The sequence below is a fragment of the Pelmatolapia mariae genome, linkage group LG17, assembly GCF_036321145.2.
Source record: "Pelmatolapia mariae isolate MD_Pm_ZW linkage group LG17, Pm_UMD_F_2, whole genome shotgun sequence".
NCBI lineage: Eukaryota > Metazoa > Chordata > Actinopteri > Cichliformes > Cichlidae > Pelmatolapia > Pelmatolapia mariae.
The window spans coordinates 11,815,466-11,842,318 of record NC_086242.1 but is presented as its reverse complement, the minus strand read 5'-3'; the positions used below and the strand labels follow the sequence as shown (position 1 = coordinate 11,842,318).

At 39.1% G+C, this 26,853-nt stretch overlaps 1 protein-coding gene across 5 annotated transcripts in view; it reads left to right on the top strand.

The window, feature by feature from the left end:
- chchd3a (coiled-coil-helix-coiled-coil-helix domain containing 3a) overlaps positions 1-26,853 on the top strand; it is a 76,208-nt gene that overhangs the window by 17,892 nt on the left and 31,463 nt on the right. For 3 of the 5 annotated variants that reach the window (XM_063500690.1, XM_063500688.1, XM_063500686.1), the window contains 3 exons: positions 3,485-3,665; positions 23,841-23,855; positions 26,301-26,384. In XM_063500690.1, coding sequence (XP_063356760.1) covers positions 3,485-3,665; positions 23,841-23,855; positions 26,301-26,384 — 280 coding nt within the window. The remainder of the gene's footprint in view (positions 1-3,484; positions 3,666-23,840; positions 23,856-26,300; positions 26,385-26,853) is intronic. The other 2 variants (XM_063500689.1, XM_063500687.1) reach the window with 1 other exon arrangement.

Here is a 26,853-nt window from a genome sequence, read left to right as displayed (position 1 = left end):
TAAATGAAATCGGCATTTTTTGAAATCTTCTTTCTACTCATTGTTTTTGACTTTTTGTTTTTGGAAAGTGTGATGACTACGGATGACTATGCACACAAAGCTTGCCTTTAATTCATTTCCAAAATCAACGTATAATTTTTCCCGTATGAACTGCCACAGATCTGATGTCTGCCAGATTTAAAAATAGTGCCCTAAAGAAGTGAAGTATTCCTTAGTCCATCTGTTCAAGGTCACCTCACGAATGTGGCGAGTTCTTTTCTTGAAAGGTCGACACAGTTCGACCCACTTGTGCTCTGTTCCTCTTCAAAATAATGATTCCTCAGTGGTTCTGACTTTCCATCTTTCTGTTTTTAAGGCTTGAGCCAGGGAACAATCAAAGCTCTGGTTACTCGGCCAAATGATTCCCTCTTTCTGTCCTGAACCCGGCCAAACATCATCCACTTATCCTCCAAAGACATGATATTCTTCCCTTCTCCTGCACTCTGTACGTGTTGTTTTCTCTCTCTCTCTCCCTCTCTGGCTCTGGTTCAACCATTCTCTACCTCAAAGCCCCTCTCTTCCTCCTAGTGTCAATCTTCTACAGTCGAATGAAAAATGCGTCCAATATCCCAGAGACAGGGCAATAATGACTGGAAAGCAATAGAGGTGAAGCAGACAGATAGCATCCTGCTAGTGATAGCAGTCTTTGCTTGGGTTAGCAGTTGTGAGGAAGTCGGTAAAAAAAAAAAAGAAAAAAAAAGATTTTTTTGCTGGGCTGTCTATTTTCCTGGCCCTCTTTCTTTCTTTTGTTCATATGGTAGCTTTTGATACTTTGTCAGGATCTCTTGTAGGTGATATGAATCACTTATATTTTTTAGTTCACCTAGACCCATGGAAAAAACAATATTTCATAGAACAACACAAACCATGCTATTTTTAAGTTTTAAGTTTCCTTATCATCTGTTGAAGAACTTATGAACCTTTTTTACATGGCAAATGGCAAACGTCTCATTGGGTACATTTTTACTGAATTCTATTCTCCTAAAAGTGTCGGACTTGTCATGTCCTAAACGTGAAATTTGTAGCTTTTAGTGGCCCACATGACTGAAACCAAACCCTTTTTCTTGAGAAAAGTGATATACAGTCAGTCATGTGTCATAGTTTTAGCAATAGCTTGTTGGATAAAGGTAGCTTAGGTGCATTAGCAGTGCAAGCAGGGAAGCGTGGATCGGAGGGGAAATGGTGAATGTAAAAGGCCATTAGGAGGCACCCTGTGTGTCTGTGTGTGCGTGAGTCGGAGCCTGATGATGGATGGAGTCTGCTGACGTGTGCAGCCCAGTGGACTGTGAGACTGGACATGGCTGGTCTCTCTCCATCTCTTTCTCTCACTCTGTGCTTCACTTCTTCTTTGCTTCACTTCCTCAGGGCCAAACATGTCATGTCGCCACTGCTCACACACTCTCCTTACTTTTGTCTCTCTTGCAGGCTTTTCATCTGGGTCCCCATGTAACCTCACTTTATTCAACATTTAATGGTATTGCAGCTTTTAGACATCATACATACTTTAATTAGCCCGACCTACCCATCATTTCCTCAAAGCCGAGGTCCTGGAATGGTCAGTTAGTCAAATCTGTCCATCGTGGTTGTCGAAATGTTCGGTGTATTCACAAGTGAATGAAGAGATAATGTGATTCTTTTGAAATGGAATAAAAGATGAAATCCTATCGGGTGTTTGTAATGTCAAGAAAGTATAGCCATGAGTTGAGGAAGCCACCCATGACTCTCACTATACACTTGCTTTGTAGGATGATCCATTTAAATTATCATAATGAGCCATAATGCACAAACCTGATGAGGCTGTAAATGAGTCATTTAACTTTTCTGTACTTGAATTCTTGTGAAGAGATGGAAAAAAAAAATGGGAAGAACTACTTATTCTGATGAATCCCAATTTATACACACCTACTGTGATTTTAACAATGTCTCCACATTGCTTATCATACAATAGGAGATGAGTGAGACCTCTGCTGAGGTTTGTAGATGGCTGATTCATATGCGAAGGAATTTGTTTTGACTCATTTTCATTCATGTCAAGAGTGTTTTTCAGGGCTTTCTTTGGATTTTTGTCATGCAGATGTTTGTTAACATCCTCACCATCTTCTTTCAGTCTGTCATAATTCAGATTGCCTCTCACTCTGTCAGTTCTGTTTATTTTACCTTGCTGTGACTGTTTGATTCCGAGCAGAGGAAGACTTTCAGGGTTTCAGGGATGTTCCTCCTTATTCAATCAAGCACACTGTCACTGAATAGGGAGTGCGTTGCTAGGCAACTATGAGAACCCAGTGACAGGGTTCAAATGGTGGTCCTGTGTCTGCGGAGTGCGTACTGCCTCAGTCTATACTACTGCTTCATAAGGTTGATGTTCCTTTTTTGTGGTTAAATGCTAGCGTTTTCTATTTATTTACTGTAAAGTCACTCTTTAGCTTCACTATAAAGAATTGATAAACTCTGATAGACATCTGATAAATGGTTTCAGTTTCACTTGACTGTGAATTTTATAACTTTTTATTTTTGATTTACCCTTACTTTTCAAAGCTGTCCTTTTTGAGGAAGATGTGGAATAGCAAAAACATGAGTGTGGCTCAACCTTCAAAGCTGAAATAAATGAGCCCACATGGAATTGGCAAACAGTGCAGTTCCTTGATTTGCCATGTGAGGCTGGCTCCAAAAGCAAGTTAGTTTATAGGCCGTGTTAAAATGTAAATACACTTGTTTACAGCCTCTCACAAAAAATAATTTTGGTCTGTATAGGAAATTCTTTCTTCCTAATGTGGAAAATGTAATTATTCAGAGTTATAATTAATTATTATTGTTAGAAATGTACTGGCTAGGAGGTAACCAGTCTGCTAGGCTTCTACTTATTTAATTCTGGTCACTGGATTGGTCTTCTCTATTATGGTTTTTGGTGTTCGTGTCTTTTAAGCATGTAATGTTATCATTATGGCCAAAATGCTCAAATCAAGTTTTCAAAATCTGACTTTGCAAACCGGTAGGTGATGTTGTGGTGGCTACTTCTGTCTTTTACATACAGTCTATGGATTTATGGATGTATGTTTGATTAAAATAAAATTCATATACAGAAATATTTGCCAATATCTACTGTTTGCTTCACTAGCACCGTATTTACATTTGAGACCTTTTAATTGTTTTCAGAAGAACTCCATGTCATGTGAATATAAGTAGTCTTGTAAACAATGAAGAAGCTCATTTGTTGTCGCTTGAACTTAATAAACAAAGAAAACTGGATTTTGAAGCGCCAGATATACAGACATGTTGTACCAATGTAAAAGATTTTCTCCCCCTAATGTGGAAGCATGTATGAATGTACAGTAAGTTAAGTTATGCGAATCATGCTAATTTATACATGAAATTATGGCATTTAAGTGGTTTTAGAGGTGTAGGAATGTTTGACTTTTTTTTTTTTTTTCTTTTTGATGATACACAGGGTAGAGGCAGAGAAGGCCCGGGCATCAGCACAGGCACATGCTGAGGCTAAGTCCCAAGTGCATGGTGAAGTGTCCAGGCTCCTGTCTGAACAGCGAGCTGCGGTCCAAGAGAGCCTTCAGCAGGCTTTCATACGGGAGAGGATTGCTGCTGAGGATGAGAAGCTCCGTGCTCACTTATTAGTAAGTCCTTGAAAAAAAGTAGTTAATATGTTGCTGTGAATGTGGCAATTTCATTGTATCTTGCTAACAGTTTCATGCATCTTAAAATGCACATGAATCTAAATCTGCACCATGACCAACACTGCCATTAAAACATGGTGGCTAGAACTTTTCTGTGTTTGAGTTTGCATGTGCTCTCTCTGAGTGCTTAAGGTTCATTCTGACTGTGAAAACACACTTAGGTTAGATTAATTTGCTGTTAGGCAAGTGTGAATGTGACCACTAATGACTGTGTTAGCCTTATGTCTGATTGCTTAGCTGTACAGGACATGCCCTGCCTTTTGAACAGTGTCAGCTGGAACTGGCTCAGGAGTGTTGTGCAGTGTCAAACACTGCTGTTTTGCTAAAGACACCTTGTGCATTCCAGAGATATGCACAAGGTGTCACTTTGGTGTGTTTCCCGTGGCAGACTGGGTTATAGCTGTTGTTAGAGAAAGTTTGTTCTTGTCCAAAGTGATAGGCATGTTTGATGGATGGATGGGGATGTGTGTGCATGTATCTCATCACTACAGTTCAAAAAGAAGAAATTGTATAGACTTGTATTTTCAGAGGAGAGGATTTTTTTAAAATCACAGTTCCGAAGATGCATAGTTAATCTTTTACAGCATGGCTTTATAGTAGAAGATTTTAGATGTTGAACTGTCTGCAGTCCAGACCTTTCACCAACCCTCATGAAAAGAATAACAGCTGGAACCCTCTGTTAGACAAGAATGGGACAACAGCCCTCTCCCAAAAGTCCAGCAGCTGGTCTCCTGCGTTCCCAGTTATTAAAAGAAGAGGGAACGCTCCAGATTGGTAAACTTTGCCTTGTCCCACCTTTTTTGAAATGTGCTGCAAATTCAAAATGACCTTCTGTTTTTTTTCTCGGTTTAAACATTTGTTATGTTTGCTGCGTTCTACTGCGAATAAAATCTGGGTTCATTTTCACAAATCATTGCATCTTCTTTTTATTTACATTTCACACAGCGTCCCAACTATTTTGGAATTGAGGTTGTACATAAAAAAGGGTCCCATTTTATTTTCACACATTGCTGCTCTGTCACACACATTTGCACTCTGAAGTGAACCTTTTGGCGGTTACGCAGAGCATAAGTGGTACAGCGACAAATGTTAGGCTGTGAGCATCACCGTGAGCAGCAATTCATAGAATATATTCCTTTTCTACCCATTCTCAACACTGTATATATCAAAGCTTTTTCTGCATTATAAAAACTCATGGCACGGTGTCACAGCACGGCTTACACTTTAAACATAGTACAGTAAGTAAACAGCTCTTTGCTGTAGATATTGTTGTCCTCTTTTTAAATCTCGGCCTGTTCATCCTGCTGCCGTTATGAAATATACCTTCATTTTGAGCTGCCTGTGTCTTTATTTCCTGCAAATTGCCCTTGTAAACATTGTCAGATGAGCATCCTTTACCACACACACACAGGCAGTGTATTATTTTCAAAAAGAAAACACATTTTCCCTGGAGTGTGGCTGCTGTTTACAAACCTATGCTATTGATTATATAGCTCATTTCACACGTTCATCGGCGTAATAGAAAAATGAATCATTTTGTTGAGAGAGAGAGAGAGAGAGGACGAGAGAAGCGTTGACGTGATTCCTAGCCGCAGGACAAGTGTATGAGGGATCCTTCATTTGGAACTACTCAGATCGATAGTTAAAAAATAAATTAAAAAAAAGGTGATGAGCAAGAGAGATGGTGAGGATGGGAGACTTATGATGTGATGTGCTTTTCCATTCAGCCTCTGTGAAGAAAACGGTTTCAGTCATAAGTTTCTGTAATTTAATTTCTGTTGTTTTCATGGGGAGGAAGGCAGGACAAATGAGAGGCAGGATGCAGTTAAAGGAAAGGAAGGACAAGAAGTTAACACCTTTTACTGTACGTATGGAGCAGCGTAGTGGGTGGTGCGTCTTACTGAACTGTCACAGAGGAAAGTCCTTGTGCGTATCTTTGCCCGTATCTTCCTGAAGTAATAACTCCCTACATTTAAGAGAACTTTTCCTTAAAGCTGTGAAGTTATTGCTTGTAGCCCCAAGGCTAACCTAAGGCCGTTAGGAGCCTTTGAAACTACAGATAGATAACTCTGCAATAGCTTAGCATTCAGCAGCAGACAGAGCGTACACACGGTCGTTTTCACTCTTTGTTCCGTTCTTTGTAAGCTATATTTTCTGCATAAATTCACTTGATAGTTGCTATTCCCCTTCCAGTTTGTCTCTCCTTCCTTTAAAGCAGACATAATGCAGCTAAAGAATCTTTGTCAGAAGGTTTTACTGTTTTAAAATTGTGTATGTGTGTGCGCCTGTGATAATTTTCTTCCATTCGAGCATTCTTTTGGAGTGCTGGAGTTTTAATAGAATGTGACGGGTTATCAGTGAAGGCACAGCGCCGTTCGCACCACTCATGTAATTGTCAAGTCAGACGCTTGCACGCAGCCAATGTTCTTTTCAACTGGAAATGGACTTTTGCATTTTAAAAGACAGCCTCTCGCCCAAGACGTCTCCCACCCATTGTCATTTCACTCCGTGTTTGTCAAACTCCGGAATTGTCTACTACCCACAGTGAGCTCACCTTTGATGAAACATTAAACAAGTTGTGTTGCGTTGGGTCCATCCCCTGCCTGTCTGTCTTTAAGCCCATCGATGTCTTTGTGTGACATGTTTTTTTGTTAACAAAAGAAAAATCAAATGCTAAGATGCTCAATTTAAAATGTCAGCAAAAAAGTGTATTGAATCGTTTAATTTTTTTTCTCAAATATATTGTTTTTAACTACTCTTCAGATCATCCAGTTGAGCAACTCTGCACAGATTACCCATCGAATTAAATTTACATTGATGTTAAGAGCATAAGTATCAGTAATTTAAAAGAGAAACTAGTTCCAATGGCAGGACAAAGTCAATAAGTTTATTAAGAAAGAGCTCTCGGGTGAGGTTATGGGTAAGCATAGACTCTGGTGGCTGAGGGAACCTTTTCACGGTGATTTTTCAGTCTTTAATGCACTAGTCTTCTTCACACCACATGTATTGCCTTGTAGGGTTCTAAAAAAGTTGACACTTTGACTTGATTTTCAGGAGATCAGTAAAGCTCTTTTAGCTATTTGCAATTATTCAGTTGTCACATTTTCAGAATTTTGCCATCGAAGATACTGGAAGTATCAGTTCTGTTGACATCCTTAGTGACAACCCTATTAACTTTTAGGCTTTATTCATTTGTTTTTATTGGTTCATGAGTTTTGAATTCCCCTCATATTTGCTTTTATACACTATTTATCTTCTTGATTTATCCTCATTCCACAAAAAGTGCTTTGTTACTGAATTGACTGTTAATTTTGATGTTGTAAGTCGTTTACACAGCCATTTGACATGCACAGTATATATAATACGTGCATTGGCTTTAAGTCTAGTGTTGACTGAATATGTTCAGAGTGAGTTATAGATACCATTCTGCTGTGTTCCCAGAAAAAAAGTGACTTGTTGTTGAAAATTACCAGTACAAGTAAGAATGTTTTGAAAACTGCTGGATTTATTTTAGCCCACTGGCGTATCTGGTGTCAAGAGAAATGAGAGTGTACTTTTTTTTCAGCATTGTAGAAAGTGAAATAGTTGAGAGCGTCGACTACAGGAGTAAACATTGCATCTGTCACCAATCAATCTAGCTGTCCGACGGTGGAGGACTTTTTATTCTTTGTTGATTTAATATGGGAGGAAGAAAGAAGAAGAAAACATGACGAGAGAAGAGAAGAACTTGAGCAAAAAAGTGACAACAGCATGCGATCTTAAACCTTAAGAATTATCTGACTTAAATATTAAGCCAGAAAAAGATGTGTTTATGCTTAAAATGAATTTCAGAATGTTTCATTTAGATGTAAGCTGACCTGAACCCTGCTCCCATGTTCGCTGCCACTGAAAAACCCTTTGTCTATGGCAGCAGTAGCTCTTTGTCCAGCATAGTATTGATTTGTCCCCCTCATTAAGATACAGGTCACGGTGAGCAGCAGAACACCATACATTCCCTCTTCTACTTCACACACAATGAGAGCGGTGTTGTGAGCAGTTATGCCTCCCCATGCTCACCTATAATAGCCATAACCTTCACAACCATTGCTGCACCAATTACAGAGACACCTCTTCTGGAGATTTGCCCCAAGACATTGGGTTAGACTAAGGTTTGGTTTCATTTTAGGTTTTATTGATTTAGATTTAGCTTTATTTGGTCTGGATCCTGACTTCCAGTAATTGATTTATAATTCACTGTTGTTATTTATATACCAAGGGAAACAAGATTAAGAAAAATAAATCCCAATTTATTTTGGGAATCTTTTTAGAAAGGCATGAACAATTACCATTGTTTTTAGCATTTAATTATTCTTTTCATTTCTATCTGCTGTTTTTGTTCTTCTTTTACTGCTTTTACTTTATTTGAACGTTGCCTTTTCAATCCAGCAGAAAAAAATGTTGTTGTATGACCGCTTGCCAACCTGTCAAGCATGTTTAGGCAAACTATTCTTTTTTAAAAAAGATTTTTTATTCTATGTCTGCAAAAAACTATTATGTGTGTCTAAACATGACATTGAATGCAACCAGCTATATTTTATGATAAATAACAAGTGTAACCAGGATACTCTGCAGCACCCTGGTGGGATTGCTTGTCTTTCCCGTCCCCGTCAGGGTGACTGGCAGCAGTCAGGCAGCAAGTCTACCGGTAATTGAAACTTCACAGTAGTGTAGGCAGGGGTGTGCGTTGTCATCGACACTGCTGGGTTTCTGGGGTTCTGTTGTCGGAGGGGAACATGTTCAATGTCAGCGATCACACGTGTTCTGCCACTCTGGGGGGAGCACAGCACAGGAAGGGGGAACACTGGAAATGTGTTGATAAAATCTGTTCCTGTGTGGACTTGGTGTTTTCTTTAATAAACAATAAATGAGCAGATGTAATTACTGTTGAGATAATTCAGTATTATGCTTAGTTATTCTCTTAATGCTCTTATTCACTTAATTTACGGTTGCTCGTCCAAAGAAGAACAAATATTTAAGATTGGAGATTAAACTGGCTGTAAGTAAATGATAAAGCCTCATGATTCATACTGAAAAGCTAAATCACAACACTTATTGTTTTAACTCGCACTTGCTGGGTAACCTAATTAATGCAGTTTCTTCTCATCATGTGTTCACTTGACATATTAATGTGGAAGAACTGTGATCGGGAGCTTAATGTAGTAGAGATGGCTTAACCATAAACCTGAATTAGATAACAGTTCAATTCGTGCTTAATTGAAAAGGCATTAACAATGAGTCGTCCTTTTTAGTGGGTACCAGCTGAAGGAAAAACAGAAAAGACCAGTATATAAATCAATATAAATATAATTGTGTCCTTAGTTACTGACAGATCTGTGCTTTTGGCAGAGATCTACACAGACATGGCCTGAATGAGTCATAGAAGTCTTATTCACAGTGTGCGTCCATCTGTCACTCCACGCATCTGTGTTTTAATACAATCATAGACCTTCGCTGTCCCCTCTTTTGATTTTCAACGACTTTGCTCCCTGCAGAGCCAAAGCGGTCTTGTGGTCTATCAATCACTTGGCCATAGCGTCTCACTCAGACACAGACTCTAACCCTAAGGCAGACTTTTCGATCAAAGCAAGAGTCATCAATCTTTTCAAGCTTTAAACCGTTGTTTGGGTGGGGTAATGTTTTGTCTGCTATAATCAAACTGGTCCAAAACACTAAAATTTTTCATTTGTTTTACTTTTTATTCCACCCCGATGACCTGTAGCACAAAGCTGGAAACCTTAACCTTAAATCTACTGTAGGATTGCATTAGCTTTAGCTGAAGGATAACAAATGAACAAACAAGCAAAAATGAAGACTCTTATTGAGTTGCATGCTTATCAACTATATTACTGATGATTTTACTGGCTCTTTTCGAAAAAGAAACATATCAGTCAATATTTCATAATATTGTATTTTTAGATTCCCAATATAGGTTTTAAAAATCCTATATCGGTAATAGTATTTAAAAACAGGTTTATCACGTGTATAATCGAAGAGACTCTCATGCAATTCACATTTTTAAAGTTCTCAAATCATAAATGATTATATACATTGTTAACAAACCTTCAGTGTTATCAGTAAGATTTAATAAATGAACCGTAGTATTAATGATGGCTCAGTAGATACTTTCTAGACATCCATTTCTAGACATGCCTAATCTCATATAGCCATTTAAAGCTGCTTTACTTTGCCCATAGTTGTTGCTCATCTGCAAGAAGCTTTGCAACCCACCTCCACTACAGTTTATTTTTTGATTCTATTACTGCCTTAATAAATGCTGTTTTCTGCTGTTCTAGGGTCTTGCTGGGGCTCTCTCCCTCTGGCTTTGTGTGTATACAGGCCAGGAGATGTGCTCACAATGCCTTGATATTTCCTTGTACTGTGTGAACGTGGAAGGGTGGGAGACAAAATGGAGCGATGCTGCCAGATATAAATTTACCACAGATGAAAATAACGATCTGGTGTTAACTAGTGTTCCTGACTGAACTTAGACATAGGTACAGCCTGGTCGTATTTCATGCCAGTTATTGTCACCTTTGCTTAAAGCTGCATGTGCAGTAAAAGAAAACAACAGATATGGAGATGAGAGAGAATTTGCAACATGTGCAGATATTCTGTTCAGAGCCTCATCCCACCCATCAGCCCTGTAGCTGTTTATCAGTCTTTTGTCACTCCTTCTGTTTCCATCTTTATCTGTCTTTCGTACACGCACACAAACACTCAGATATACACATTCCAGCCGGTAATGCGATGTTCCATGATTTCTTTCCACTACCTCTGCTTTCACAGCAAGGGATAATGCAGCATACCAAGAATATTTGTTTGCTCACTACACACATGCAGACACACACCATGTCCAAGCTGTCAGACCTCAGAGAAAATCAGTACCTACTCTTTCCTTAAACTGTGTTCCATTTGATGCTTGGCTGGCTTGAAAATGACTTTGGGTAAAGCTTAACATTTTTAATGCAACTAGCCCCCACCACCAATCTGTGTTCGCTCTGGTAGTCCTCTCTTTTCCACCCCTCGCAAAACTGCAGTCTCCAGTAAATGTCCTGCTCTTTTTGGAGAATCTTGTGTACTTCAGTTGCGTGCTGTTGCATTTTAGATACAGACGACTGGACCCGGCTGATAATGGGCTGACAATTTAATTTCCCAGGTATTAAAGGAGACTTGCTGGGTTTTGAATTGGTGCCTGTTGGTGGTATTTAAAGAAATAGTTTAAAAAACCCATTTATTTTCTCTAAACTTCCACATCACAGAGTATGAAGAATATTGGGTGGGGGCGGGGGGGTTCCTTGTGTCTTTTTCTTTTGAATGAGATAAACAGGTAGTGGCACACTGTTTTGAATTTGCTCAGCACACCAAGGACAAATTCCACCCAATCTTTGATTATACTCCTGAGCTTTTATAAAGAATAACACCTGTCAGCCTTGACATAGCTGGATTTAAGAGAATTATCAGTTGAATTATTCTAAAGTTTGGAAATTTGAAGTTGTCAATTTAATGAAGTAGTTAGCTTGTTGTGCCAAGGGATCATAGGTTAAAGGTATACCCAAACCTAGTACATTAAACACGCCTGACCACCAGAAGATTGAAGTCCAAACAAGACTGCTTACAAAAGGTTACAAGTCCATGATATATGGGGTACTTGTTGGCATCATAATGACATTAAACCACCTCTATTCATGTATCTTAATTGTTTTTGGATATTTAAGTTTGTCGATATTTATGCAGTAATCTAATGTGGTATTAATTTTACTTTACTGCAGAGTATTTTGTCAGAACACAGTGTACTTTTCTCAATGGAGTTTGACAGAAGGAATAAGATGGTTGGGTAGAGACACAAGTTTGATATTTACATTACATTTTCTCGAATTCTTAAAAAGTAAATCTTGAAAATGGCAGATACTGCTTAGCACAGTGGTCATAATGGTTATGTACCTATTGCACTACTGTGTTAATTTGTACAAACCTCATGTTAAAGAAGTGAATTATTTCTCTTATTGGCCCAGAGGGGGAGCTACCATTACAGCTTCATTAACCAAACACAAAGATTCAAGAGCCTAGTGGAGACATCTATCAGTCACTGTGGATACAAAGAAGCAGGTACACCCCTGTACTTATACATAATATCACTTTAATGTCAATGATTCCAAATTGTATCACCTCTGAATATCTCCTTATATTTTTAAGTTGACAAGAAAAATATTTCCTGTTATGCACAATTGACAAAAAAAGAGACTTATTTGAAAATACGCTCCTCACCATAAAAGGAAAATTGCCACCTTTTGAGAGGACAAAACCTTTATTTATCAAATTTACGAACATTTCAGTGTCTGAGGTTGAGAATATTTTATGTTTGCATCAATGTTAGTTGTTTTTCTCAGCCTTTGTGTACTGTAATAATTGTGTTAACACTGTTAGTGTATTTTTAATACTTTTTTATTGACATTGCACGGCACATTGCCCTTTCTTCTTTTCTTTTTCTGTCTCAACGTTTTACATTCCCGTCTTTGTTATGCTTTCTCCATATCATCTTTAGAGGATGTCCACGTAGCTGTCCTTTACATATTGGCTGCAGTACTTCACCCTTGCCCAGGGTGGGGTGCCCACACACTGTGCTAGTATTAGGGTTAGACGGGAGGTTAGACTTTAATTGGCAGGGCTTGTGGCTGGCACTCTGCACCAGGCACTCACCCTGTCGGCTAATTGGCACCGCAAGTGTCCAGCACTTCGATTGATGGATGGGTACTAGTGTCAGGAAAGCCTATTTCTGACTTCAGAGCTTGTAGAGTCAATCTAGTGTCTCAGATTCACTGGGCAGTGTATATATTTAAGCATGCATCCTCATTTGTTTTAAGCAGTTTTTCATAGTGGTGGGTGTTCTCATACCACAAGCTTTCCTCATATCTCATCATTAAATAACAGCACTGCCCTAAACATTTCAAACCAAGGGGTTAATCATATCATTGATAGGTGCAAGGCACACGTGTTTTTTCACGCTTCTGCGCTTAATTTTATCTTCGGCATTATGATCTCATAATAGCAGTTAAGCTGTAGTCTCTTTACATTTCACACACATAGTGGATAGGAAAGAGGCAGCAGAGACCATGAACCCAGGTGAAGTGAATGAAAACAGTTTTCTAGAGTTGTTACTGTGCAGCTGACAGAGTAAGTGTAGTCATTGCTTTAGCAAAAAACGATATATTAAGAGTAATTTATCAAACCACCTGTTCAGCGCATGTAAATCTGTTTAAGTAGATATTTTCAGCTTTACACACAGTATGTTTTACATAAACACAGCACCTGTCAAGGTGATATTGTTTTAATTATACTGAAATAGCTGAAACTAAATTGTGCATATGTGCAAAACAGAAACCATTCCCTGTATAACTGTTACTTGCAAGGAGTTAATTCACATCGGCAGCAGAGGGATGAAAACTGAGACCATGTGTGGTGTGAAGATACTTTATTTTATTAACATTTTACACTTGTATTCTTATTGTGCTTTGTACAGAAACTACTACTAACCAAACTAAAATCACAGGCTCCGTATATAGGCCATCATATATACATATTACTGATGGGAGTGTTGGTAGCCTAAAATCATACCTGCTCTTGAACCACTTGACTGGTCACAGAATAAAAAATCCTTACACCTGTATGTCTCCGCATTAACTGAATTGGCCTGTGTGCATGCTTGCTCAGCCCTTATTTGCTCAAAGTAATTATGAATATTGTATTTATAAACAAACACTGACAAGCACTATGCATCTTGTAATATTATTGATTTTTGCAATAGTTTCTTTATGTTTCTTGTTTTGTTTCACATGGCCTAGCTGTTAATTAACAGGCCAGATATCGATGCAAGTTCAGTTGGATAAAGTGTTCGTGTGTATGTCTGAGACCACTAGATATATTGGATGTGTAATATGACAGGTATTGTCTTTGGAGCCTGTCCCTTTCGTTTTCTCTGTCTTTCTTTGTGTTTTCCCTCTTGACTCTGACAGAAGAGTGGTATTAGTAAGGTTCTATGGAAGTGAACAGTCAGCTCAGCTAATGGTGCTAGAGGGAGTGATTTTGAGTGAACGAGGAAAAGAACCTAAACAGATGGATGAAACTAAGATCAGAGGGGAGTCACGGAGGCAGCGCACAGCAAAAAAATCTGGATGAGATGTAGAAGCAGGGAGAGAATGGTGGATGAGTGGAATAAACAGAAGTGTATGAAAAGAGCAGACAATAGAGCAACAGATATTGATTTACAAAGCAGCTTTTGAAACAAGGTTACAAAAGCCAATTAGGATACAAACCAATCCCAAAGCAGCACTTAAAACTATATAAAGTTTAAACTTTGCACCGAAGTCTAGTAGAAACAGTGTAGAAATATATATCAGGAAGCATGGATTACTTTGGGAGAATAGGATAAAAGAGTGTTGATGAAGGACCCGGCTAACCTGCCATTTAAGTAACATCATTGTCAAAATTTAATTTCCATGTCAATCACTTTTTCTTTTTTTTTTGCGACACCTAACAGTTATTAAGTAGGACATCAAAGAAAGTGGAAAAGACTTGTGTAAAGAGGTTAGTGGTTTCGAGGTGACCCTGAATCTGCTGACAAGGCTTTGATAGGCATAAGCTCAAGGTGGACTGTGGCCCCCTCCCAGCTTCGTTGGGCCTGGAAAGACCACCTGCGGCTGCGTGAAATAAATATGCATTAATGCAAAGCCTGAGCACACACTCCACTATACGCAGTATGCCCACTGTCATGCAAGTCTTCAGCCACTTCACACTGCGATGCTGTCAAATATGAACACTGATCCAGGTGAGGATTCACATGCTGCAGGCGTATGCACACAGACACACTAGATGCATGCTGCTCGAGTTGTCCATAAGGTCTAATGTCAGCAACACACCCTGAGGCTGTCTTTTTTTTCTCTCTCCCCTCCATGCCTTCCCCTATCGTCTTCTCTTCTACATTCCTCTCACCTCCTTTTGCTAGGTTGTTCTGCCTCTTGTCTCTCCACCACCACCTCTCTCTCTCTCATTAACTTTGGTTCCCTCGGGACATCTGTTGTCCAAAGGCAATGTGGCTCTTTCCACTTTCAGGTCATTCAGTGTGTCCTCTGTCGACAAGTAAAGACATTTTCTGGTGAATATGTCTGACACATACTAGCATTCTGACAAAACAGTTAGCAGATGCAGGTTCACACCAATTATAGAACTATAATCTAATTTCAGTGTCTTTTTTCTTAGTATAGGACTTAAATGATCATTCAGTGATTAGCTGGGTTATCTTTTATGTCCATGTTGTAATGTTTTTGTTCTTATCCTGCCCACACTCCTTTCCCTTTTGCCTTTGTGTATCTTTATTTATCATCTTTGTGAAAGCAACAGAGCTTTTTCTCCCTCCCTTTCATCCTCGCTCTGTCCCCATGTCTGATTGTTCTCTAGGCATGCCCCCTTTTCCCATGTAGGCCGAGACTTACTCCATACATGCCCCCCATGTCTTGGTAATGAACTCACAACTCTTCATCTTTTCCTCATCTTCCCTTCTGTGTTGGACATGACAGATGACTGGGGACCTCCAGAGGTTCTATCCCCAGGGCTGTAAATAAAGGCAACTCCAACCCCAAGATGATCAATCAATCAGTTTACACCCCAGGTGCCTGATCAGCCAATTAATCAATCTTGGGCTAGCAGATGTTGTTGCTGTCCCTCAGTGGAGGTGCTGGCAGTGAAGTGGAGGAGGTGGTGTCTCCAACAAAGGCTGAGGGGCTTAAAGTGTCTGGAAGTGTAGTTTCACAGTTGTACCAGAATTTCAATCTTTATAGGCCTAGAACTCCAATTTTTTTCTAAGCTGTTTACCTTAAAACCCTTTTTAAACATACAAATGTGCAAGGATTGTAAAAAGGGATGTAAATGTTTAACTGGGTTACTATTAAAGCCAGCTGCATAAGATCAAGCCCTTCGATGACCCTTGCCAGTAAACATCAGACTCTGAGGACAGTTCATTGTAATGTGTCCTTAGTCAACAGTTTAGACACATGCACAAACATTGAGACACCCACGCTCACCACCTACACATCTTGGCCTGTCCGAGCCCTTCAATCCCTGTCCTGAGCAGGTCAGTCCTTTGACCCTTTGTGTCATTACTCACTGTGCTAAGAGATCCCCAGGGAGAGGAATTCTTTCTGTAGCCTGTGGCACTTATCTTCCATGAAGATGGTATCCATGAAGACAAATTGAATTACCAAGTTTCTAAAGCTGGACAATAGTATCGGCATAATGAAGTACCCGAATACAACTCATTGCCAGAAGTTTAGTTTATTGTTGTGTAGTTTAGTCTACTTGAGTGATTTTAATTTATTTATTTTTACTCTGTTAGAAAACATTGCCATCTTGATGGTTGTCCTTCTCTCATTTTGAACTGTTGCTTATTGTTGTTTATTTGATGGCCCGGTTGCTTTCGTTGTGCTCCTTCCTGAGCTGACTTGTCTCATAGTCAGATGTGGTCCGGCGGCATCATCTTGGACTGCAGCTGGTGGTGATAGTCCCGGTCCTGCTCTGTAGATCCGCTGTGAACTGATCGGCCACTTTAGCTTAAACTTGTAGGATGTAGAGAACTGCTTGCAAAGCAGATCTTTTGTCCGCAACTGTTTGCAGTCCAAGATGAGGCACTTGATTTATTGTTCAGTTAAAGTACAATATTGGTGATTCTTTTACTATGTTACTAATACTTTCAAACAAGGGATTATGTAGCATTTCTGCTAAACACAGCAGAACACAGACAAGGCATGCAAAAGGTAAATTTTTTTAAATGTTGAAGAGATTGGAGAGGTGCCTTCCTATGAAATTATAATGAATAATTTTAACGATATTTTAATTGCAGTTATCCAGATAATTTACAAAACAATGATCTGTCACAAACATGTTGTGTCACATACGTTTGCACATTTTCATGTGGTTTTGTAGAACTTTCTTAGTTGGATTACAGTATAGAACACATCTGCTTCTCATATTAACTGCACCATTGGTTATACGTAGTCACAAAAGCATAGTGCAAACAACTAATACCCCAAAACACAGTGTCACGGCCTACTAGTAATTATTACAGTGACATTCTAGAGAGCAGGATGTGCTGTCACTGTTGGCATGCTGAGTACTTTGCAGAATTTCCACAATATTAAGCATTCCTCACTCATCATATCTAGGAAAAAGGGAAAAACTATGTGAAAAGTAAATAATACTGCCACTTCTTTTGACCCTAGCTTCGCGAAAACAAAGTCCCAAGAAGAGGTGACTGGAGTGCGACCTTATTGGCGTGACAGGACAGCCATGTTGTCAAGTTTATTTTTGGGTGTCCTTGTGTCCCAGCATGTAAGTGATTCAAAATCAGTGGGCCCACTTTGTTGCAGACCATACTGCAGCTCTTTCTCTCCATATGGTCTACGTCTTGTTATTGAGCTTACAGGTTGTATTTATTTACTTTGGTGACGTTACCATTAGAGACCCAATAACACAGATAATTTGGCCAGTGGATGTCATTGCCAAAGCATTTTATTATCATTATTATTACCGATGCTTTCTTGCTACAAGCACATTTAAGTGTTAATATGCTTCAGAATAAGTCTTTTTTGGCTTGTCCAACAGGACCTAATGTGTTTGTGTTTGTTCTTTGGTGTGACCAGGGAGTGTTATGCCCATTAATTGACCACACTGTATCTGACGCACTTATATCGCCATAACCCTACTATTTCCCCCGGAGACTAATAGCTAGCCGTGAATGTAACTGTTAGTGGTGCACAGTAAATCCCCATGATGCTAATTAAACAGCAAAGGTGAATGGTTTCCAATGGAGTTTTTACAGCCTCTTCTACCAGGACTTATGTTTTATTAGTGATGCTAAGGGTGAATGGAATACTGCCAGTAGGGTTGGTGTTAGGTGATATAATTTTGCACTCCATCACATAGATTTGATCTGCCAGTGATAGCTTTTAAAGCTAGAGTTGCAAAGGTTTTAGAGGCACTTAAAAGAACGACCAAGATTTGTGGGATGGTATGTGTGTCTAAAAAAGTGTGTGTGTGTGAGCTGTAGCTGAAAAAAGTATGAAAAACTGATTTTCTTCAAATCCTTTTCTCTTTCATCTTTCATGATTTCTTCTTTGAGCAGCTGTCAACAAGAATGGCAACAGCAAAATTCACCTTCCAACTATGTTGTCATCCATATTCCATTCACACACTGACCCATCTCTCACTCGGTGTAGCCTTCATTTCATCATCTGTACACCATGAACTTACCCTTCCCTTGCTGCATCCATCTCAAACCTTCCACATGCCACCTGCACCTCCACCGTGCTAATTAACACCGGCGCACGGTCACATTGCGCTACCCTTTGACCCACTCCCTGCCTGTCAGAGCAAACAGGACTTGAGGCTTGCGGCTTCAGTATTAGTTTGTCACAGAGCCCTGTCGCACAAGTCTTTGATAGATGGGCCCTGGTGAGCGGCTCTGACCCACTGTGCTGCAGCGCTCACTTGGATAGTGTGAGGGAGCATTGATTATGATGCTACTTGTGACAGGGGTGAATCAGGGCTGAGCTAATGGTGGCAGGGGTAAGACAAAAGAGACCAAGGTTATGGATGAGGTGCTGTTAGTTAATGTGATGAGATTTGATTTGTGCTCCATCGATTAGTGCTGGGCGATATGACGATATATATCGTGTGGACGATAGAAAAGTGTCTATCGTGCCATTTGTCTTCTATCGTTTCTATCGTTTCTAGCCCGAATTTTACAAATTATTACATAAAATATATCATTAACCCTTTACAACCGGTCGGAGCAGGCACACTCCGTTTTGCCTAACTATTTTTAAATCCCTGTAGAACTGTAACCACGTAAGGTAGCGCAATAATGGTTTTTTTTGCATATGAAACCGTAAGAGTTGTACTTACATCTTATTCCATTAGCTTGCCCTAGGTCACGGTTTTCTTCCACATATAGCTTTGCAAAAATTGCATAAAAAGCACTTCCAGCAACAAAAACATAATATTCCAGACTTGCAGCAACAAAAACATAATATTCCAGAAACAGGCTTTGCCGATCCAATCAGCTGTTCATAACACTTCCTAGTTTGTATATAAGTCAGCGCGAACTCTCGCATGTCCGCCATTACCTGCCCGAAACCGGAAGTGACGTCATTTTCGCGGAAAATGTAGTTTTTTAAGCTTCAAAGCTTATGTTGGTGTTTTTAAAAGTCATGTTTGACTTTATGCTCTTCTGTATCGTTTCTGGGATGCTTAGAAGTCAAATTACACTGTTGTAAATAGTTTATTTTGATGCACATGCTGTGTTTTTGCAAATTTGCATTTATTTATTTTTATTTTTCCTGTAGTATATAAAAAATTGTGTGTCTTAAAAATAAAACTAAGAAGACACTCAAAATAAATAAATGTAAAGATAAGCTCTGGCGGACTTGGTTCTATGGTAGGTCTTAAAGGGTTAAATAGCCTGTGCAAATATATTAGTGTTGTCTTCTCACTATACATACTCTCAACAAGAGAAAATAAAGTATTAAAAAATGATATTTTTCGCAAAGAAACTCTGTCTTGTGGTTTTGCAACATGGTGCTGCTTTACGTGCACCCGGATTTGCGACATGCTTTACAGTAATTCAAAACAAAGACTGCACCCTCTCCACTCGCTGTTTAAAGACTGCATACTTTCCAGATGACCACAGGTCAGGTGGTATATCGTATATATTTTTGCTAGTGGCAACTATTATTATTGTGATATCCCGTCTTTTGATTATAGATCCTGAGGATTAAGATAATAGTTCTCAAACTTTCTACCTAAAGGGTTTGTATTGTATCAAGTGGTGTATATTTTAACAGATAAAAGATGGGTTTACCCCTTTTAGGCTAAAATAAAGCATTTTATTCAAGCGAAGGTTTTTGCTTCTCACAATTTATATTCAGTGTCCCATTAGAAAGCAAAAACTTTACCTACATGTGACCTTTATCCACTTCAAGTTGGTCTGTTTGTGTAATTCTGGATCACTTCAAGCACCCCTGCTTCCTTCAGATTGCTTCCTTGAAATCGTCTTCTCAGTTCTGGAATGAACACTAAATACCCCCCAGCGTTTTTAAAAGGTGACTGTTTAACTAAGGTTTTGGGGAAGAAATGAGCGCTGAGCAAGAGTGTGTTGCTGTTCCTTTCAATAGGCTGTGACAGGAACTTGCAGGATTTACATTAAATCATTCATTTCACTTTATAAAATTCTTCTAACTACTCAAACTGCTTTACACTGCATACCACGGTTATATCCTTTACACAATTTTGAGTATATTTTCAAAACACTAGTGGGACACGTTACAAATATAAGCATGCAAGCATATGATTATGATATTCCCTATACCTGTCTTGTGCAGTAAGCCTGCTCAGTGCTGCAGATAATAGTTAGTTTTATTTCAGCATCTTGGAATCTTTTAAAAGAAAATGTAAGTGACAAAGATTACTTTAAATAAAAAGCCAGGTGTGAAAGAAAATAGTGTATATGGGAGCAATTTAGTGAGGGAACAGGCGGCGGGTGGGTGGGGAGAAGGGGGGCTGACGCAGCAAAACCCACCTGTTCTCATCCCTCTTCCATCCTCCTCTCTTCTGCTCCTCCTCCTCTTTCCCTCTCCTGCGCCCGGCTCAAACTGCGGCAGTCAGCTAATTAAAAAACATGGTTGTCCTTAATTATTCAGCGGTTGGCTAATTGATATTCACAGAGGCGATCACCTCCCCTAAACGATTCGTTTAATCTGACCACCGCAGTCTCACTTTCAACCGCCTGTCACCATCAGCCACTGTGCTACTGTATTTAATAAGGGGAGATGGATGCAAGAAGGCTAATATAAAAGTTTGCTACTAATGTTTATGTTACTTCCTGGGCTACAAATTGTAGTGTGTGGTCTCGATGGCTAGTGGGAGGGTCCTGTTGTGAGGTTTATTAAATTTTTTAATTCTATGTTAAGGGCTGTTGCACAGTAAAAATGTGGAATTCAATAACGTTAGTTGAATCAGCCGCTGGAGTGTTACAGAATATGACAGTGAGTTACTGTCAGGGGGAAATCTAGATATCACATGTGGAAACTTTCCCCGCCATTGCCATTGTTTTTTTGTCTTTTTGTCTTTTTTTTATTTACTTGGTTATTAAAATATAAAGACACACTTGGCTGAGGCTCCATGTCCCATCAAACAGCCACGTCTCCCTTCTTGACACCTCCATTGATAAATCACCTTTTATTGTCCTCTTTCTCTTTGTCTCTTATCTCGCTCTTTTCTTTTCACTTTCAAGTTTACTTTAATTTTTTTTGCCCTTCTCATTCTCTTCCTCCCCCAACTCTTACCCGTGCTCTCCTCTACCCGTGACCGCCTCTTCAATAGGGGAACAAAAGGTGTATGGGCAGTGGTGAAGTCTGTCCTATTGTTTGGCCTTTAGTATGATTAGATTATCTTTAAAGTCTGCTGAATGGGATTAATCAGTCAGAAGTAATCCTGACAGAGTGTGTGTGTGTGTGTCGGTGTGTCTGGGCCTGTGTGTGTATAATAAAAAATGAGAGGCAACCAGCTCGCATGAAAATTGAACACATGCACCAGCCAATGTGTGCAAAAGACATTCACAAACACATACACATTAAAAAAAGAAAGAAAGAAAGAAAATCCCTGGGTACACATTTCTGTCACAACCTCTCCTCTTTTAATGACCCCTTTAGTCTCGCCCTCAGCACACATTTATCTCTCTGTGGGTACAGCTGCTCGGGCTGGTGTGGGTGTGTGTGTGTGTGTGATGATTTGTGCGTTACAGATCAGTGTCTGAGCCATTGTTTGCGTCTTGGCGTCTGCATGTTTTGTCTTTTCTCTGCAAAGCTAAAGTCTTTAGTCACCACCTACCAGCGTAACATTGAGTTTGGACACACTCGTGACAGTACACAGCCCCCCTGCCAATCCTCTCTTCTCTGTTTCCCTCTATCCCACCATCCCTTGTTTCTTCTTCATTCTAAATTGAGCTGTTGGCAGTAGACAGTTTTTTGGCACCTCAATGAACCTAATCTGGTCTCTCAATATCTTTGACAATCAATCCTAGAGGCCACGATTGCAGGCTTGGAATCAATAACACGTTTAAAGGTCATTATAGTTATACTAGTAGTGTGCTTATGGCACACTTTTAACTGTCTACTTCAGGGTACATTCACCCAGCGATATGATTTAGGTTCAAGTTCAACTCGATTCCATCATGAAGTGCAGGCAGCTTTACAATAGCCCTTCAGACTTCTAAGGGGCACACAATAGAGACAATTGCCCGACCACAGCACTAAGGCTAGCTAATGTTAGGTTGTGCTTTGGACAGAAGAGACAGTGGCAGCTAGGGCATGATGTTGCTGTGCTGAGTATTGCCAGGAATGTGATTATGTGGTGCTGTGGCTTTTGTTTTTTTTTCCTGTATGTGTCTGTAGAGATATCTTAATGGTTATGTGTATGCAGGTGTTTGGCTGTGTGGGAAGGTTTCTATCTTGTGTGTAGCAGGGAAGCTTGGAGCATCCGCTTGACTTTGAAACTTCCCCCCACTCGTCTCATTTGAGGACAGCCCCACTCTGAGACTCCTCGCTGCTCCTCATCACAATGCATAGAGCATGCAGCTTCGCCTGCAGTGTGTTGAGCAGAACACAGATGGTTATCAGCGTAGCAGAGACTCGATGGGGAAAGGCAATTTTTTTTCTCCATACGTTATATTTTCTTCCTACTTGTTTCCTTCAACTTTCTATATTGTTTAAAGGAAATGCTTCAAGGCTCCATCTGTGCTGTGGCTTTTTCAATAGTCCTCAGCAGTGCTATTATGTTTGAGCTAGAATGTATGCAGCCATGCATATGTTCATACTTGAATGGCTTATTCTTATATGCTACAGTCATGTGAAAAAGAAGGTTTCACAGAACTCCATACAGGCCTTTGAAAAACTAAGTACACCTTATTACTAATGAGGTTGAAGTAATACATTTTCTGCATGAATTTTTCAGTCTCTCACATCATTGTGACTTCTCTTTTCAACATTGCTTTAGTTCATTGAGGTTTCCATGCTTCTGTTTATGCATAGGGCTCTTAAGGTCCTGCCAGGTCTGGACTTTGTCTGGACCATTGCAATATCTGGATTTTCTTTTTCAGCCATTCTGTTATAGGTTTACTGCTGTGTTTGGAGTCATTGTCCTGTTGCATGACCCTATTTCGGCCAAGCTTTAGCTATCATTAAGTCGGCCTTTGGTTATACAGAGCAGGTCATGATTGTTTTGCAGCTACCAATCATGTAACTGTTAGCATGAGGTGTTTGTGCTCATATGCTGTGTTTGGTTTTCGCCAAACGTGGTGCTATGCATTATGTCCAAACATCTCCACTCTGGTCACGTCTGTCCAGAGAACATTGTTCCAGAGGTCTTGTGGTTTCTTCAAATGCAATTTTGCATTGCATGGCCTGACTTTGGGATGAATTTGCTGAGATGTTTTCCTACTTGTAGATTGATGGACTTCAGATTATTTGGTAATGGCCTTAGAACTCTTCCTAAAATGATGGGCAGCAGAAATTGCTTCCCTCAGGTCATTGCTGAAGTCTTTTCTTCTTGGCATTATGTTAAAACACACCTGAATGGTCGAGGCCAACAAACTGGGAAAAAAAACTCAAAACTTGTGCTTTTATACAGGTGCTTACACTTACTGATGATTCATTAATCATCAGTGCATTTGATTAGCAGCACCTGGCTGCTACTTACCTTCATAATTTCTATGGAAGCTACATAAAGTCCTGTGAAATCTTTCTTTTTCACATGACTCTATGTCTGTGTCTATGCTAGTGAGAAAGAAGATTGAGAGGACGAAGTGTGAGTATTCAGGCAGAACAGTGTGGCAGCCAGTCACTCCTAGTCTCTGAATACTAAAACTCCCCAAATGTCACTTTGAAGAAGTTCATGAATGAATCAGTATGTTTTTTTTGCTCAGTCTTTCACTTTTTCTTTCTCTTGTTTCTTTTCAATGCTTCTTTTATTCAGGAGATTGGAAGGAAGGTAAGTCTAGAACTCTTTACCCTCACCTTAAAGTGACACTTCTCTCTCACATGATCATGTGGAGAATTTCTTTTCCCGTGTAGCTTATACGACATGTTTGATTTGTCTTTCCACCAACAATTATTGATGCAGATCTCTTACTCCAAAAAAAACAACAAAACTCTAGATGACTACTTCCTAGCAAAGTTATTTGTTCTAAAAGCATGTTATACATCTTAAAAATTGTATCTTATTTACTAGATATAACATCCACTTGGAACTGGTCTATTAATTTTAATTCATCACAGTTTATAGCCTTGGCTGTTAACATATCTATCGGTTTTGGCAAGTTAATGATGATAAGTAATTCCATTAATCAAAATAGGTGGTCCAGATAGTTGTGTTGTGCTTTATTTTATGGTTAATAAAAATGCCATCAGTATTTATCATTTTGCTTGAGTCACCGGTTCACATTCTTTTTTTCCTCTCTCTAAAAACTGATATATCAGGTCTTATCTTTTTCTATATATAACATAGAACTTGAGCCAACTGTTTAATGAAGGTCACAGTAGAAAGGAGGACAGTGAAGATAGGTTGGCTTTGTAAATATATATGCCAGATTGTGATGCCTGTTTGCAGTGAAAACTGATTTTATCTTCTTGGTGTGATAGTATTTTAGCCAGAGACTTAACACAAGAGGACAAAGAAACACCTACAGTACCTGGCAAGGCATTATAAGTCGTATTCATATGTGCACACAGGTGTGTTTCTTTTAGACATTAAGCATATATGCACAAATCACCATTACCTCTATTGGTGCACAGATGAATCCACTGATAATACCAAAGGGAAAATATGTTTTTAGATGTTCTTTGCAAATCTATGCAAAACATGAAATCTCTCACAAAAGTATCCAGGCATTAGTTTAGTGCATTTTATCAGGCCCTTTGTAAAAATGACTGAGATTATTCTTGGTTCAGTGTCTGCAGGCTTTGCACGCCTGAATTTGGCCAACAAATTTAGTTGTGTAATTCATTAACACTTCTTGGGAGTTCCTCTTAATTCTGCCAGGTTGTGTATTACATGTCTGTGAATTGCCATCTTCTGGTTTCTCTGAAAATATTCACTAGCATTTAAATTAGGTATTTTGCCCATAGCGTGGTGCTTCCACCTCCATGCTTCACTGAAAAGGTGGTAGTAAGTTGGCAGGCTTATGTTGTTTCCCATTTCTGACCAAAGAGACTTTTTGTCTCATCAAACCACAGAATCTATTTCCTTATGCTCTAAGAGTTTTTTTCAGTTAACACTTTTTCCAAACTCAAAGTAGGGAATATTTTACTCAAAAATGGCTTTCATGTAGCCACTCAACCATAATATGGTAGATGAAATGGTTGTCCTTCTGGCAGGTTACATGTCTTTGAAGTTCTATTGGAATAATGAAACACTATTCTTCCCAAAAAAATAGTCTCCCATTTGGTATTTTGAATAAGGTGGTGAAATGTACTGTCAAACAAACCAATCAAGCCAGTCAAAATCTCCCATGGGTATTCAGTTGTGTTGAGATCTGATGACTGTGAAGCCAATGCATTTGACTCACCAGGAAGTGACTGCTCCTATCAGGATAGAAATATTTTATCATAGGATGAAGTTGATCTCTTGGAACAATTCTGAAAAGTTTTATAGTGAACTCAAGTAATGTCACTGCAGGGACTTTAGGGTTTGTTTGTTTTTTTCACTTTAAATTTCCACATATTTCTGTGTCCAGTTTGCAGTAATTATTATGGTAAGTAGGATGCACTCAACTGTAATTGGTCTTGAATCCATTTTCAATTTTTTAATCATCTATGTTTGTGAGTACAGTGCACAAAATGTGTAGAGCAGGGGTGTCAAACATAAGGCCCGAGGGCTATAATCAGCCTGGCGGTGACTCCATTCTGGCTCACTAAATGGCTTTGGAAGTATGAAGGCGGGCATAAAGTTTTGGACTTCTAATTGCATTTCTTTTTAAGGTTTTACAGCTTTTCCTCCTAAAGACCTCCTCAACAGTCATTCATACTACACCAAACTAGTTAAGTAATAGATAAACAATTAAATGGCAGAAAAGTCCCCTTTCCCCCTTTTTCTGCTATAGAAATTTAGGTTTTTAGAAAAAGGAAAGTTTTCATCAATTAATAAAAACTATGTTGTATAAATCCAGGACAGTCTGGGTGGTGATCTATCAGAACAGTTTCTGTAATTTTACACAGTTATTATGCAGAAATGCATCTCTTAATCTTATAATGAGATATCTCTTGGATTATATGTACAACAAAAACAAGAGTTTGTGTTGCCTTTATATTCACACTATAAACACTAAACTCTCATTATGGGTGCCTTTAATGTGTATTTATGCTTGCTTGTCTCATGTGTGTTATGCTTTCTTTGAACTGGCCATGCTCAGCACCTAATTTTTGTCCTTCTCTTTAGGCCAAGCAGGTGGAGGCCAAGGAAGCAGATCTAAAGAAGCAGGATGCTTTTTACAGAGAGCAAGTGGCCCGGCTGGAGGAGAGGGTAAGAAGTAATTTGCAGTTTACACCAACTTGAAAAATGGGCATAGTTGGCATGTATGATCGCTCACAAAACTAGATGTATGATTGATCTTTCGGTAATTATTTATTTTTAAAGTATCACTTTTAATGAGTTTGACTTTTACAACCTTTCCCTGAGCTAAATTTTCAGTTGAAATTGGAGAAACACACTTATTTATCCAGCTTGTTTTTCTGTCAAGGTTTCCTAAGTTTAAATTTAAAAAAGTTTACAATATGACGGGGCAATTTTTCTTTTGAAAATGGTGATTAAATCCAAAACTCAAGAACATTCACATAACTCTAAGAATAATTTAAGAATGTGAATAAAGTAAAAAATAAGGAGATGGATAATAGAGTAATAGATAGTAATGGATAATAGAGTAGCATGAAAGCTAACAGAAAATACAACTTTCTATTTCACAACACAAAGCAAAGTCATAATGAAATATTGC